Source organism: Eumetopias jubatus, unplaced genomic scaffold (assembly GCF_037043125.1).
Source record: "Eumetopias jubatus isolate StellerSeaLion01/CBP00866 unplaced genomic scaffold, mEumJub1_p1.0 scaffold_2, whole genome shotgun sequence".
Taxonomy (NCBI): Eukaryota; Metazoa; Chordata; class Mammalia; order Carnivora; family Otariidae; genus Eumetopias; species Eumetopias jubatus.
In genome coordinates, this window is record NW_028274808.1 from 121169692 (window position 1) to 121183077 (window position 13386).

General features: G+C 37.0%; 1 protein-coding gene across 1 annotated transcript in view; it reads right to left on the reverse strand.

The window, feature by feature from the left end:
- The window catches only part of MTTP (microsomal triglyceride transfer protein), a 59242-nt gene that overhangs the window by 38498 nt on the left and 7358 nt on the right, over positions 1 to 13386 (reverse strand). Inside the window, exons 2-3 of the mRNA XM_028093911.2 lie at positions 7191 to 7348; positions 1068 to 1255 (exon numbers count right to left, since the gene is read on the reverse strand). Of these exons, the coding sequence (XP_027949712.1) occupies positions 1068 to 1255; positions 7191 to 7251 (249 nt within the window). The 5' untranslated portion in view covers positions 7252 to 7348. The remainder of the gene's footprint in view (positions 1 to 1067; positions 1256 to 7190; positions 7349 to 13386) is intronic.

The following is a 13386-nucleotide window of genomic DNA, read 5'->3' on the forward strand; positions in this document are numbered from 1 at the left end:
GTGAATTCAGGTTTACAATAATTATGACTGGAAGGTGGCTCTTTTTTGTCAGTCACTCTCCTTGTTCATGTTGACTGTTACTGTCTGCCTGGTCTCTTCACTTTCTTTACCATTTTTTTGAAAGGAATCCTAACCCACTGTACTTCACTTACATACACAAAGTTAAAAATGAACAGTCTGGTTACTGAATAAGGAAGTACCTAATGGTTTCCATAGAGTACTTTACTGTTCTATTGAGAAATAGCTCAGAGAGGTGGATGATGAAGTTCTGATCCAACTTAGAAGACACAAGAGCTATGAGAGACATCCAAAGAAGCAAAGATCACTTGGTACACCTCATTATAAAGTTTATCAACAACTCTTATCAGTTGTAAGGGAACAGATAGATCTTGGTCCTGTGTACCTGTTTCACACTAACATGTGGAAGAATAACTGACTTTACTAGAGAAATCTATTGCCTTTAGGCCCTTGAAAGCAAATATGGAATCACCATATATTAAAACTGAAAGTTCAAGGCCTCAAAGGCCAACTAATTTGACCTCCTTTCTCAACACATAAATCTAAATTATCATAACTGACCAAACACTGCCATTCAGGACACAGCACCTGGTTCTTACCTCAGGAAGAACACAGAATAGGTTCACTCTTTCATTGGTAATTCTGTTTGTTATATGGAAGAACTCAGAAAAATTGAGACCTCCCAATTTATCTCTTCTTTCAGCTAGAGTGGTCTTAATTGTTTTTCAAATGACATGGATTCTAGACTTCTTACACCTAGAACATCTCAAATGAATTCTAGTTTAATGTGCCCATTAATCCAAAACATAGAACTGAACATCATGCTACAGTTACTCACCAGCATATGCCTTCTTTTGCTTGTTTCAACAACTTGGAAAGACCAGATCACTTTTGATTAGCAAAAACTTCAAAACTGCAGATCTACATATTTTAGTGATAGATAACAAACTAAATGGATATATAACGAAGAGCACAAAAGCACTGAATGATACACTTCACAAAGACTTTGCTGACATCCAATCTTTGCATCTCTGGTAGAAGATACCTACTGTGATTTGGATCACTTGGTCATCGTCGCCATCAGGGTTCCTCCAGAGTAAGATGACGTCCACATTAGATGAAATTCGGTAGCCTACACTGTCTTGTTGTTTTCCTTTGCCCCGATCAAGAAAAACTTCAGTGGAATATGTGAGTTTGTACAGCCGGTCATTGTTTAATGAGAGACCAGTTGTGTGACCTGCATAAAGATTGTGACACAAATCAAGTCTCAGTTGTAAGGCACCTGTCAGGCCAGGGACTGTGCTTTCTTGCTATTAAAGCATTCCTCATCTAGCACAGTGGTGCCTAGTGGGAGCTTAGTAATATTTGCTAAATGAAAGATGGTTCTGTTCTCCATCTGCTGAAATTATAGACTTGAACAGCAATAAGAACTAACAAACAAATAAGCTTCCATTTCAGAAAACTTTTGTTTGTATCCCTAATCAATAATCAGAGTATCTAAATATTGCCCTGGTTGAACCATAGAACATATTTTAAGGAAATGTCATCATATTGCTTTTAATTATATGAATATGATTTCTCTTCTCCCCCCAGCTTTACTGAAGTATAATGGATATGATTTCAAGTAAGCGTTAGCCAGGAATTGCTTTACAGAATTAATAAAAACCATTTGTAATTAAGATATCATTTCAGTACAACAGATCAATGCCAAGGTAATTTTAGGGGTTAGAGGGCAATCCCTTAAATTGGATATTTAAAGACTATCCCCTGCAATGTAATTTACTCTTAATTATAGTAAATATGTTACAGTTTATTTAACATAGTAAACTTTTAGCACAAAGGTACATTTCAAGGCTACACATATGTAAATTTAAATTAGCTGTTCCTGAATCAAATAATGTTTTACTACATAAAATCTTAGTACAGGCTTTAATATGGCAGGGCCAGTTTAATGTCAAATAGTATAGTGAGCCAAAATAATTAATATATGGAGCAGTTCACACACTCTCTAATTCAGCTTAACTTAACCCAAAGAAATGGGAAGGAGGGGGTAGGTACCTAATGGGGTAGGCACCATTATTAGTCTCCTTTTATAGATAAGGAAAGGGCAGGGCATAGAGATTATACGTTTTACCCAAGGTTACCCAGACAGTTAGTGATAGAGCCAGGACTTGAACCCAAGCTGTCTGGCTCTAGAGACCATGCTCTTCCTTTACTATACACACCTAAACCTTTAGGTTGAACTCTTTTCCATTCCTAGGGAGAGAGTTAGGGATTCACTCATACATTTAGCAAGGATATACTCGGCACCTACCGGGTGGTAGGCACTTTTCTAGGCTCTGGGTTTATACCAGTTAATAAGCAGACAACATATCTGCCTTTGTGGAGTTTACACTTGAATGAGGAGGGGATGGGCAATAAAAAATATACAAGCACATTACAAAGTGTTAGAAATGCTGATGAAGAAAAATGAAACAAGAAAGGGAATGGGAGTGCTGAGGGAAGACCTTCCTGAGAAGGTAATATTCTGGGCAAAAGCTATTTAGGCTATCCGCATGGACATCTGTGGGAGGAGCTCTCCCCTCCCCTCTATCCTCACACTTTTACCTTCCCTCCAACCGCCCCCACCCCCCCCACACACAGAGGTAATAGCAAGTTTAAAGGATCCCCACACTTTTACCTTCCCCTCCAACCGCCCCCCCACCCCTCCCACATAGAGGTAATAGCAAGTTTAAAGGCCGTGGGGGGAGCCCAGTGTAGGTGTAATGGAGGAAGAGCAGGGAGGCCAAAGAGGCAGGAATTAAGTGAAAGACACTACAAAAGATGAGGTCAAATAGGTACCTACGGGTGACAGGGAGATTTGCAGGGACATGACTTAGAATTTGAGTGAGATGGGAAGCCCCTGGAAAGTTTTGGATGGTGAAGTTATATGTTCTGACAAACCTTCAAAGAAAGGAGATAAGGAGACAAGAAATAGGAATCTAGAAAAGCCAGGAGAAGGAAGTGCGGGTATCTAAGAGTATAAATACAAAAACAGACTGTGTCCAAGCACCAAATCAGGCAGAACCTCAGGTATAAGATACAGAAGACAGAAAAAGTAAGAAAAAACCTTGAAGGAGATAAAGTCTGTGACTATCTCTTGCCTCCCCTACCTCCACCTCTTCTACATTTTAACTGGGGACATGGCTACAAATTCAAACATTGGTTTTCCGGCCAGGACAGACATTCTGGCCAGAGAGGCCTTCTTTTTATGATGCCTATTGAATTCCACAGAGGGCATAAAGGAAATACATGTCTTATCTAATCCTCACAGCAATTCTGAAAGGTAAGCATTATATGACAAGCTGAGAAAAGCTGACTCTGCTTTCAACGCAACATAGCAGATAGAATGCAGAATTTGATGTTTAAATTACTGAGATCCAAGTTTTGTGGACTACACAAAGATGTCTTCTGGTTAAAATAACTACAAAAAGTTTGTAGGAAGGTAGCCTCTCTTAAATTCCAAAGATTTCCAAAGATTCATGTTGATCATTTTTTCCTTACTTTTACTTTACCACTCAAAAGAATGTGAAAACAGACAGTATATTATAGATCAGTTCTTGACTGTGATTTGGAATTGATAAAGCATCGGAAAAAATAGGCCTCATTCTAGATCTTTCTCCTACCTTTTTTTTTTTTTTGACAGAGAGAGAGAGAGAGGGAGTGGGGAAAGGCAGAGGAAGAGGGAGAGAGAGCATCTTAAGCAGGCTCTACACCCAGTGCAGAGCCCAACATGGAGTTTGATCTCACGACCCTGAGATCGTAACCTAAGCCAAAACCAAGAGTTGGCAGATGCTTAACCAACTGAACCACGCACACACCCCTTTCCTACCTCTTTTAACAGGAGATTAAAACCTAAAAGGATTCAAATAAGTGGACTGCTGTAATTTTGTTCCTGTTATCCTTTCCTCTTTGATAAGTATTTCTGTTTATGTTATTCAGAGATCTGGCAACACTATGCAATGGGAGCATATCCTATTTATACTGTTAACTTATTTCTTTCTTAGGATATTGCGCTATAGAGTATGCAAAATGGCATTTTTTTGAAACTGAGGTTAGATAAAACCTCTTCAATGTGCCCCCTTCAAATGCATTTAAAAATTTTAAGTGACTTAAAAGCAACAAAAATCTCAGTTTTGAACCTGTTAAGAAATATCTTATTGACTTATTTCACTCAGCATAACACCCTCCACTTCCATCCACGTCATTGCAATAAGTCAATCAGAGAAAGACATGTATCATATGACCTCACTGATATGAGGAATTCTTAATCTCAGGAAAGAAACTGAGGGTTGCTGGAGTGGTGGGGGGTGGGAGGGATGGGGTGGCAGGGTGATAGACACTGGGGAGGGTATGTGCTATGGTGAGCGCTGTGAATTGTGCAAGACTGTTGAATCGCAGATCTGTACTTCTGAAACAAATAATGCAATATATGTTAAGAAAAAAAAAAGAGGAAGAAGATAGCAGGAGGGGAAGAATGAAGGGGAGTAAGTCGGAGGGGGAGACGAACCATGAGAGACGATGGACTCTGGAAAACAAACTGAGGGTTCTAGAGGGGAGGGGGGTGGGGGGATGGGTTAGCCTGGTGATGGGTATTAAAGAGGGCACGTTCTGCGTGGAGCACTGGGTGTTATGCACAAACAATGAATCACAGAACACTACATCAAAAACTAATGATGTAATGTATGGTGATTAACAGAACAATAAAAAATTATTAAGAAAAAGAAATATCTTAAAATATGCATTTATCAAAATTAGGTAAATTCAAGGTGAGATTTAAAGACACATGCAATAGTGATAAGGATAGGTAATGGGATTTAGGATTCTAACAGAAAACTATAAAGCAAAAAGTAAAAGAGTAGGATGAAGGATAAGGGAAAAAGATTAGAAGATGATTAACGTGAATGGACTGAAACGTACAGGTCAGGCTAAGAACTGAGAGAAAGACTGGAAGTGAAGGGACAGTTCGGGTTTAGAGGTAAGAAGATTAAATAGAACACTCATGCCTGGGTTAGGAAAAGTAAAAGTACTATAAAGAAAACCTAAGGAAAGCACTGAGAATAGATCCACCATGACAAAATACAATTGAAAAAAAGTAGGGAAAACTTGAGTCTTTAGGACATTCACACTCAGTCTATCTCTTCTAAGTAGACCCTAGTCCATACTAATCCTACCCTTACTTCTCTTCAGTCCAACCTGCACTCAGAATCCACCCAGATCTGGGGATTTGCTAAACAGTTGCATTTATAATTGGGTTTGAGATGGGTTTTGAGGTGATACATGAGATCCCAAAATTTATAATGGCCTGATTTTAAAATAGACTTTTACAAGTAGTTTGTTTCTTAAATGTCAATCATTACAGAGGGCGAGGAATCTATAATGAAATCATGGTACCACAATACAAAAAGTTATCACATCCAGGTAGAGAGAGCTGTCAAGTCCTCTACTTTTTATTTATGACATTTGGCATAAGTAGCTTGTGGCATGAAGCTAATGATGCTTAAGCTTTGGGGCCCTCACACCCCTAAGCTCTTTCCAAGGTCTTGAAAGGGGACCCTAGCAATGTGTACACATGCCATATCTTTGTTTTACAGTAACATTTGCAAAAGTAAGATATTTTTGCAATCTTTTCTCAAAAATGGCCCCTAAATTGCATAAGCTTCAGGTTCTAAAACTCTGGAGTTGCCACTGAGCTTGTACACAACAAACTGTAGCTATCTGTCATGTTCTAAACTGTATTTCCTGTATGTCATTGTTTTGTGTGTGTGTGTGTGTGTGTGTGTGTGTGTGTGTGTGTGTGTGTGTATGTTTTAGAATCTTCAGAAGTGCATGTATTGGAAAACATCAAGTTATCCAATTTTCTCCTTTATAGAGTGGGAAAAAATAGAAAATAACTACTATAGTTCAATAATTTTTCTCAAAATTATATAAGGGCATTAGATTTGATATTATGATGTATAAATCCCTCAGATTTTAAACACTCAACAATTTATTTGGCAGATAATACCAAGTAAGGACTGTATTTTTAAATAATAAACACTTGGTGAAAAATACTATCTTTAGTTCAAGAACCTAAAGTGTGATTTGCTTACATGAAATAATTTAAATTTGGCCTTGCATTTATTGCTTCAATATCAAAGATTGTCTCTCAAGAGAAATCTTGAGACAAATTTTATGATCAAAAGCTAGTTATCCCAAAAGTGTTTTTAGAAGTTCATAAGTGAATTGTTTTATATCAGTTAGAGTACATAGTTATTAAAACTGGACCCTATCATGCTAAGTTATGTGTTAGATCAATTGGTTTTTACAGTGTGCCCTCTCAAGAGACTCTAAAAGTGATTATTTTACATCAGGTGCAATATTTAGAAATCCAAGGAGTTTGTTTATATTCTACGTGGTTTAAAACAAAATTCTATATTAATACATTTCATTCAGCTTTTAGAAACCATCCCTTATAAAATATGTTTGTTCTGAAAGGTATCAATTCATACGTATTTTTTAAAATCCACGTTTCTTAAAGTAGAAACTATAACTAGCAACACTATTAATCCAAAGATAATAAGTCTTATTTCTTAAATCTATACCATGTAGTTTTATTTTCTTTAATTCACCAATTATGATAATTTTCACTTTTGAATGGTAATGCAATTAAATGCATGCTTTACCATTTCATTCATAATTCTTTGGCAAATCAAATGCCTTTTTCATTGGGTCTAATTCTTCTTGATGTCACATTGCTAAGCAACTAGAAGGAAATTTAAAGACTGGTTTTTTTAAAATCCTCTTTTACAATTTAAATGAAGGAGCTGCATTCAGTGAGTGACCAACCGCAGCAGGTTAACAATAGCAGGCATTTCTTTTCTCCCTTTTAAAAATAGACCACGAATGAGAAATTGAAGCAAGGAGCACATTAGTCTAAGGGGCTGAAACTAAAAGGAATCTCTGTTTTCTTAATGTATGTAGGAATTTGAATTTGGTTTCCATTCCACCCAGGCATGCCTTTACGAATATTCCAAAGTTATGTAGTTTTGAAGATGGTTTAGTTAGGAACTTTTTCACTATTCACACACACACACACACACAATTTTTCGCTCAATGATTAACATTGAAGTTTAGCAAAAACACAAACTTACCTTTAACAGAAGCTGAATATGAGGAAATGAAGCAGAGAAAAAGCACGGCGAGGAGAATCATATTGCCTAGCCGCCGTCTAATGCATCCAGTTCCCAGCTAGGAGTCACTGAGAAGTGGACTCTTCTGATGGCAGTGAGGCAGTGACCCTCCTCAGAACCTGCAACAAGCATGTTTATCTTTGGGGAAAGGTCAGATTCCAAACTCCAAAATGAGGACCAAAGTTCACCAAAGAACTCACTATTAATGATTAAACTTAGGTGGGCTGTAGTTTTCGGTCTCTCGCTCTATTTAATTTTTTTTTTTTTTTACTTAAGAAGGAAAAATCAAGAAAATTTTCACTTTTGAGAGCTAAACCGGTCTACCTTCTTATAAATTCAGAATTGTTGAAGGACATTTGAGAAAAACTGGTGATGATACTTTTCTGCTCAATACATAGTCATCATCATTCTATATTAAGTGCTTATCTGTACATTTTGCCACTTTATGTGGGAGGGTGGTGAGGATTCTCAAACTAAGCTAAACTGAACTGAATTTTATTTTGTCTTTTATGGTCACCTTGGAATTTTTTTATACTATGTGTATGCTATTATTTAAAAATCACTCTGAATTTTAGGATTTATTTTTAAGTTTTTAAGTTGTATCACCACCAACCCCTTCAAAATAATGTTATAGTAGCTAGAGCTTTCCATTTTGAAAACTAGATGGTTCTCTTTATGTGTGAAATTAATGGGGTTGTAGCATATCAGCACTGTCTATCATTAATGTCCTAGCAGGCCAATTGAGGAGATTATAGTAGACCTCTAGCTATTTCTATGACAGGAAACACTTGTCTGAGTCCTTGGAGTGGCTAGATGGTGTCCCTTATGCTTTCTGAATCCCATTTCTAGGAAGAGATTCAGAGGGGGAGTTCTAGCCCTTAGCACTTTTGCTACAGAAAATTAATTAGGAAATTTCTCTAGAATTAAAGTGAATATCCTAGTATGGCTAAGACTATACTAACTGAACCAACTCTTGTCCTTGAAAACTCCTGCAAGAGAAACCTGCTATGAGCAAAACCTACTAAAATGAGCCGGTTGGTGTGGGCCGGGGGTGCCTGTGGGGATGTTTTGTCAGGGAATAAGGTACTGGTGAAGGGCTATTTGAATGAACTTGAAAATACTTACAGCCATGTTTAAGTATAAAATGGGTTCTTAAATCTTCCCTCCTCTTTCTCAAAACCCTTTTCTAGACTCCTAACCCTAAACTTGTATCTTTTAGATAACCCAGATAAAAAACAGCCAACTTAATAGGGTCATAAAATGAAATATAAAATTTTTAAACCTCCCAAGTTAAGCATATTACCTCTTGAAATACATTTTTGTATAAAGAACTGAAGGATGAAAATTGTTTGTCTTTATCATCTATTGAGATTAAAACTTTATTTGCTATCCTAAGTTTCATATACAAATCATGGCTAAAGTACCTATACAAAAATAAAATGTTTGGCTGTGACTACCACTTTAAAAGTATAAATAGTAAGTTTTCCTGGGGTAAACAGAAAAGGCCATTCCTAGAAAAATGTTTGTTGAAGAAATATAAGTTTTTATGAATAACAGGAAATATAAATACAAGGTAATATGAAAGTGCTTTGCTGCTTTACATTTGAATGGATTTCTATGTGCTCCACAGTATCTGCATTACATACATAGTTATATAAAGCCATTACTGACATATAAACTTTACATTCTTATATATTTAAATTAAAGACTGGTTTGATTCATATGTGATTCTATGAAAACTGTCTTTTGTATTTCCATTTGAGGCTCACAGTTACATAGAACTTGTGGTTAGACTATGCTATGCATGTATGATACGTGTCTCTTTGGGTAAAGTACCATTTGTTGTCAAGTGTTTACCAGAGTCCAACCAATAAAAGATGTATCAGTATTGCCTAATAAAATAAATGCTGTTTCATTTGAGCATTTGCTTTGGACTAGAAAGCTTCTATGAATCACAGTACTAAACAGTCATTTCAGCATAGGATGTTCAAAGAAGCCTGTTTCTGTTAGTAATAAATAACATCATCCTTTTATATTTTGCTTATAACTTTTACTTTGTACAAAGACATTTGAAAGACTTAAGACTTTCTTGTGAAACAAAATGAGAATGCCAAACTCTTCCATATTCAGTGAATTTTGTGTGCCAAAGAAGAGGCATTCTCCTCTCTTGCTCAGTGGATCAAGTAGAGCAAATGTGGTATAATATATGTGGAAGATATCTCCCCAAACTCATCACCTATTTTACATGCCATGTGAAGCAGGACAGAAGCACTGCACAGTATAAAAATGACAAGAGCTGCCATCTATGAAACAATTACTATGTATAATACACTATGCTAAGCACTTTAGATTTTTTATACTATATCCTGACAATCAATTTACATATTAGAAAAATGAGGCTTGGCTTAATTTAGTAAAAATAACTTAAGAAATATAGAAAAATAAACCTTAAAACCTAATCATTATTCTCCTTTACTCAAAAAATATTACAGATAGGAAGTGGAAAAATTGATTTCTTAATGATGACAGAGAAATATTAATTGGAACTGCCACTAACTTTAGTAAGTCCATCACAATTTTGTACAGTGACTAACAGAGCACTTGACTGTTGTGTTTAGATGTTCCAGGCTGAACATACAGGGGAAAAAATTGATCTGAGCTAACCAGGTCAAAATAAAATAATAGATTTTAAAACAATTCTATTGCAAAGAAATTCTATTGGTAGTACATGACACTTTGGCATATCTGCTATACAACTATTTTGTGGTGACAAATAAGAGACTATAACATAAAGATGAATGACTAATTCCAAAGTGCAGTTGTGTTTCTGTTGAGTATCAGAGGTTATTAGGAGTTAACTCATTTTCATAGATTGGAAGATAATGAACTTCACCCACTAGAGGTTGGAAGGAAATGTATTACCCTACCAGATATAATAAGTCAGGCTATAAGATAGCTATAGAGAAAAAAAAAAGTCTTTATAACATAGAACACCTTACTCTGTTCTTAGGGAAAAAAAAACCATGACATTAAATAGAGCTACCATACAATCCAGAAATTGCACTACTGGGTATTTACCCCAAAGATACAAATGTAGGGATCCGAAGGGGTACGTGCACCCCAATGTGTATAGCAGCAATGTCCACAATAGCCAAACTGTGGAAAGAGCCAAGGTGTCCATCGACAGATGAATGGATAAAGAAGATGTGGTATACACACACACACACACACACACACACACACACACACACACACACACACAATGGAATATTATGCAGCCATCAAAAGGAATGAGATCTTGCCATTTGCAACGGCGTGGATGGAACTGGAGAGTGTTATGCTGAGCGAAATAAGTCATTCAGAGAAAGACATGTATCATGTGACTCACTGATATGAGGAATTCTTAATCTCAGGAAACAAACTGAGGGTTGCTGGAGTGGGGGGTGGGGTGGGAGGGATGGGGTGGCTGGGTGATAGATATTGGGGAGGGTATGTGCTATGGTGAGTGCTGTGAATTGTGCAAGACTGTTGAATCACAGATCTGTACCTCTGAAACAAATAATGCAATATATGTTAAGAAAAAAAAAAGAAGAAGATAGCAGGAGGGGAAGAATGAAGGGGAGTAAGTCAGAGGGGGAGACGAACCATTAGAGACGATGGACTCTGAAAAAACAAACTAAGGGTTCTAGAGGGCAGGGGGGTGGGGGGATGGGTTAGCCTGGTGATGAGTATTAAAGAGGGCACGTTCTGCATAGAGCACTGGGTGTTATGTACAAACAATGAATCATGGAACACTACATCAAAAACTAATGATGTAATATGTGGTGATTAACATAACAATAAAAAATTTTAAAAAAATGACATTAATAGGAAAAAAATTTAGAAGGACCACTTCCAGTTACCCCTAAGTGGTCATAATAAAGTCTAATAGCATTTTCTTTTCTTTTTTTTTTAAAGATTTTATTTATTTATTTGAGAGAGAGAGAATGAGAGATAGAGAGCACGAGAGGGAAGAGGGTCAGAGGGAGAAGCAGACTCCCTGCTGAGCAGGGAGCCTGATGCGGGACTCGATCCCGGGACTCCAGGATCATGACCTGAGCCGAAGGCAGTCGCTTAACCAACTGAGCCACCCAGGCGCCCCTAATAGCATTTTCAATTCAGTGAAGAAGTTAGAATTTTCAAGAGGTCTTGCAAAATTAATTCTGTTAGGTTGAAAATACTCTTATGATGTGATGATCTCTTTTATACCAAGGCAAAATTATAGGAGAGTACATAAACTATTTTAAAAGGTATACCTTAAGAATTCTCTTTGAAAAAATAAAAACCTAAGTGCCTAAAACTAAATGTCTTTCCTTAACAAGAATAAACTTGAGACTTAGGTTTGAAACATTTGAAATCTAAGGCTCTCCGAAAAGGATAGTAATTCTTCCAAAATGAAGTTATTAAACAAACTTTACCCTCACCCCCACCTCCACACATACACATATTTGACAACAACAAATCCTTATGATTCAATAATAACCTGACAGTTCCCTCAGAGTAGTCTAACTTTACATTATCTTTGGCCACAAAAAAACAAAACAAAACAAAACTGAATTTCTAGCATTTAAAGGAGAGAAATGATGACTCTCTTTCAATAGACTACTGTAAAGAAAACAAAATTTAAATTTGGATCAAATTGATTTTAATTACTAAGGCAGTCCAGAGATTTCCCATATAGCCTGCACCTAGTTATTCCTATTATTCTCTTACATTATTTGTAAGATTTATTTTGGGTTTTTTAAATTAACAAACCAATATTGATACATTATTATTAACTAAGATACTTGCATACCTTATTTTATTGCACTCCACTTCATTGTGCTTTGAAGATCAAATTGGTGCCATTTTTCCAACAGCATTTGCTCACTCTATGACTCTGTGTCACATTTTGGTAATTCTTGCACTATTTCAAACTTTTCCCTTATTAACATATTTTTATAGTGATCTGTGATTAGTGATCTTTGATGTTACTATTGTAACTGTTTTAGGGCACCACAAATCACGTCTATAGAAGATGGAGAATTTAATAAATAAATGCGTGTGTTCTGAGTGCTCCACTGACCAGCTATTCCCCCAGCTCTCTCCATCTCCTTGGGTCTCCTTGTTCTCTGAGACACAATATTGAAATTAGGCCAACTGATAACCCTACAATGGCCTCTAAGGGTTCAAGTGAAAGGAAGAATCACATGTCCCTCACTTTAAATAAAAACTAGAAATGAGAAACAGTCCACAAAACCAAAAGACAACCGACAGAATGGGAGAAAATATTTGCAAATGACATATCAGATAAAGGGCTAGTATCCAAAATCTATAAAGAACTTATCAAACTCAACACCCAAAGAACAAATCATCCAATCAAGAAATGGGCAGAAGACATGAACAGACATTTTTCCAAAGAAGACATCCAAATGGCCAACAGGCACATGAAAAAGTGCTCAACATCGCTCGGCATCAGGGAAATCCAAATCAAAACCCCAATGAGATACCACCTCACACCCGTCAGAATGGCTAAAATTAACAAGTCAGGGAACGACAGATGTTGGCGGGGATGTGGAGAAAGGGGAACCCTCCTACACTGTTGGTGGGAATGCAAGCTGGTGCAACCCCTCTGGAAAACAGTATGGAGGTTCCTCAAACAGTTGAAATTAGAGCTACCATTCGATCCAGCAACTGCACTACTGGGTATTTACCACAAAGATACAAATGTAGGGACCCGAAGGGGTATGTGCACCCCAATGTTTATAGCAGCAATGTCCACAATAGCCAAACTGTGGAAAGAGCCAAGATGTCCATCGACAGATGAATGGATAAAGAAGAAGTGGTATATATACACAATGGAATATTATGCAGCCATCAAAAGGAATGAAATCTTGCCATTTGCAACGACGTGGATGGAACTGGAGGGTGTTATGCTTAGTGAAATAAGTCAATCAGAGAAAGATATGTATCATATGACCTCACTGATATGAGGAATTCTTAATCTCAGGAACAAACTGAGGGTTGCTGGAGTGGTGGGGGGGTGGGAGGGATGGGGTGGCTGGGTGATAACATTGGGGAGGGTATGTGCTACGGTGAGCGCTGTGAATTGTGTAAGACTGTTGAATCACAGATCTGT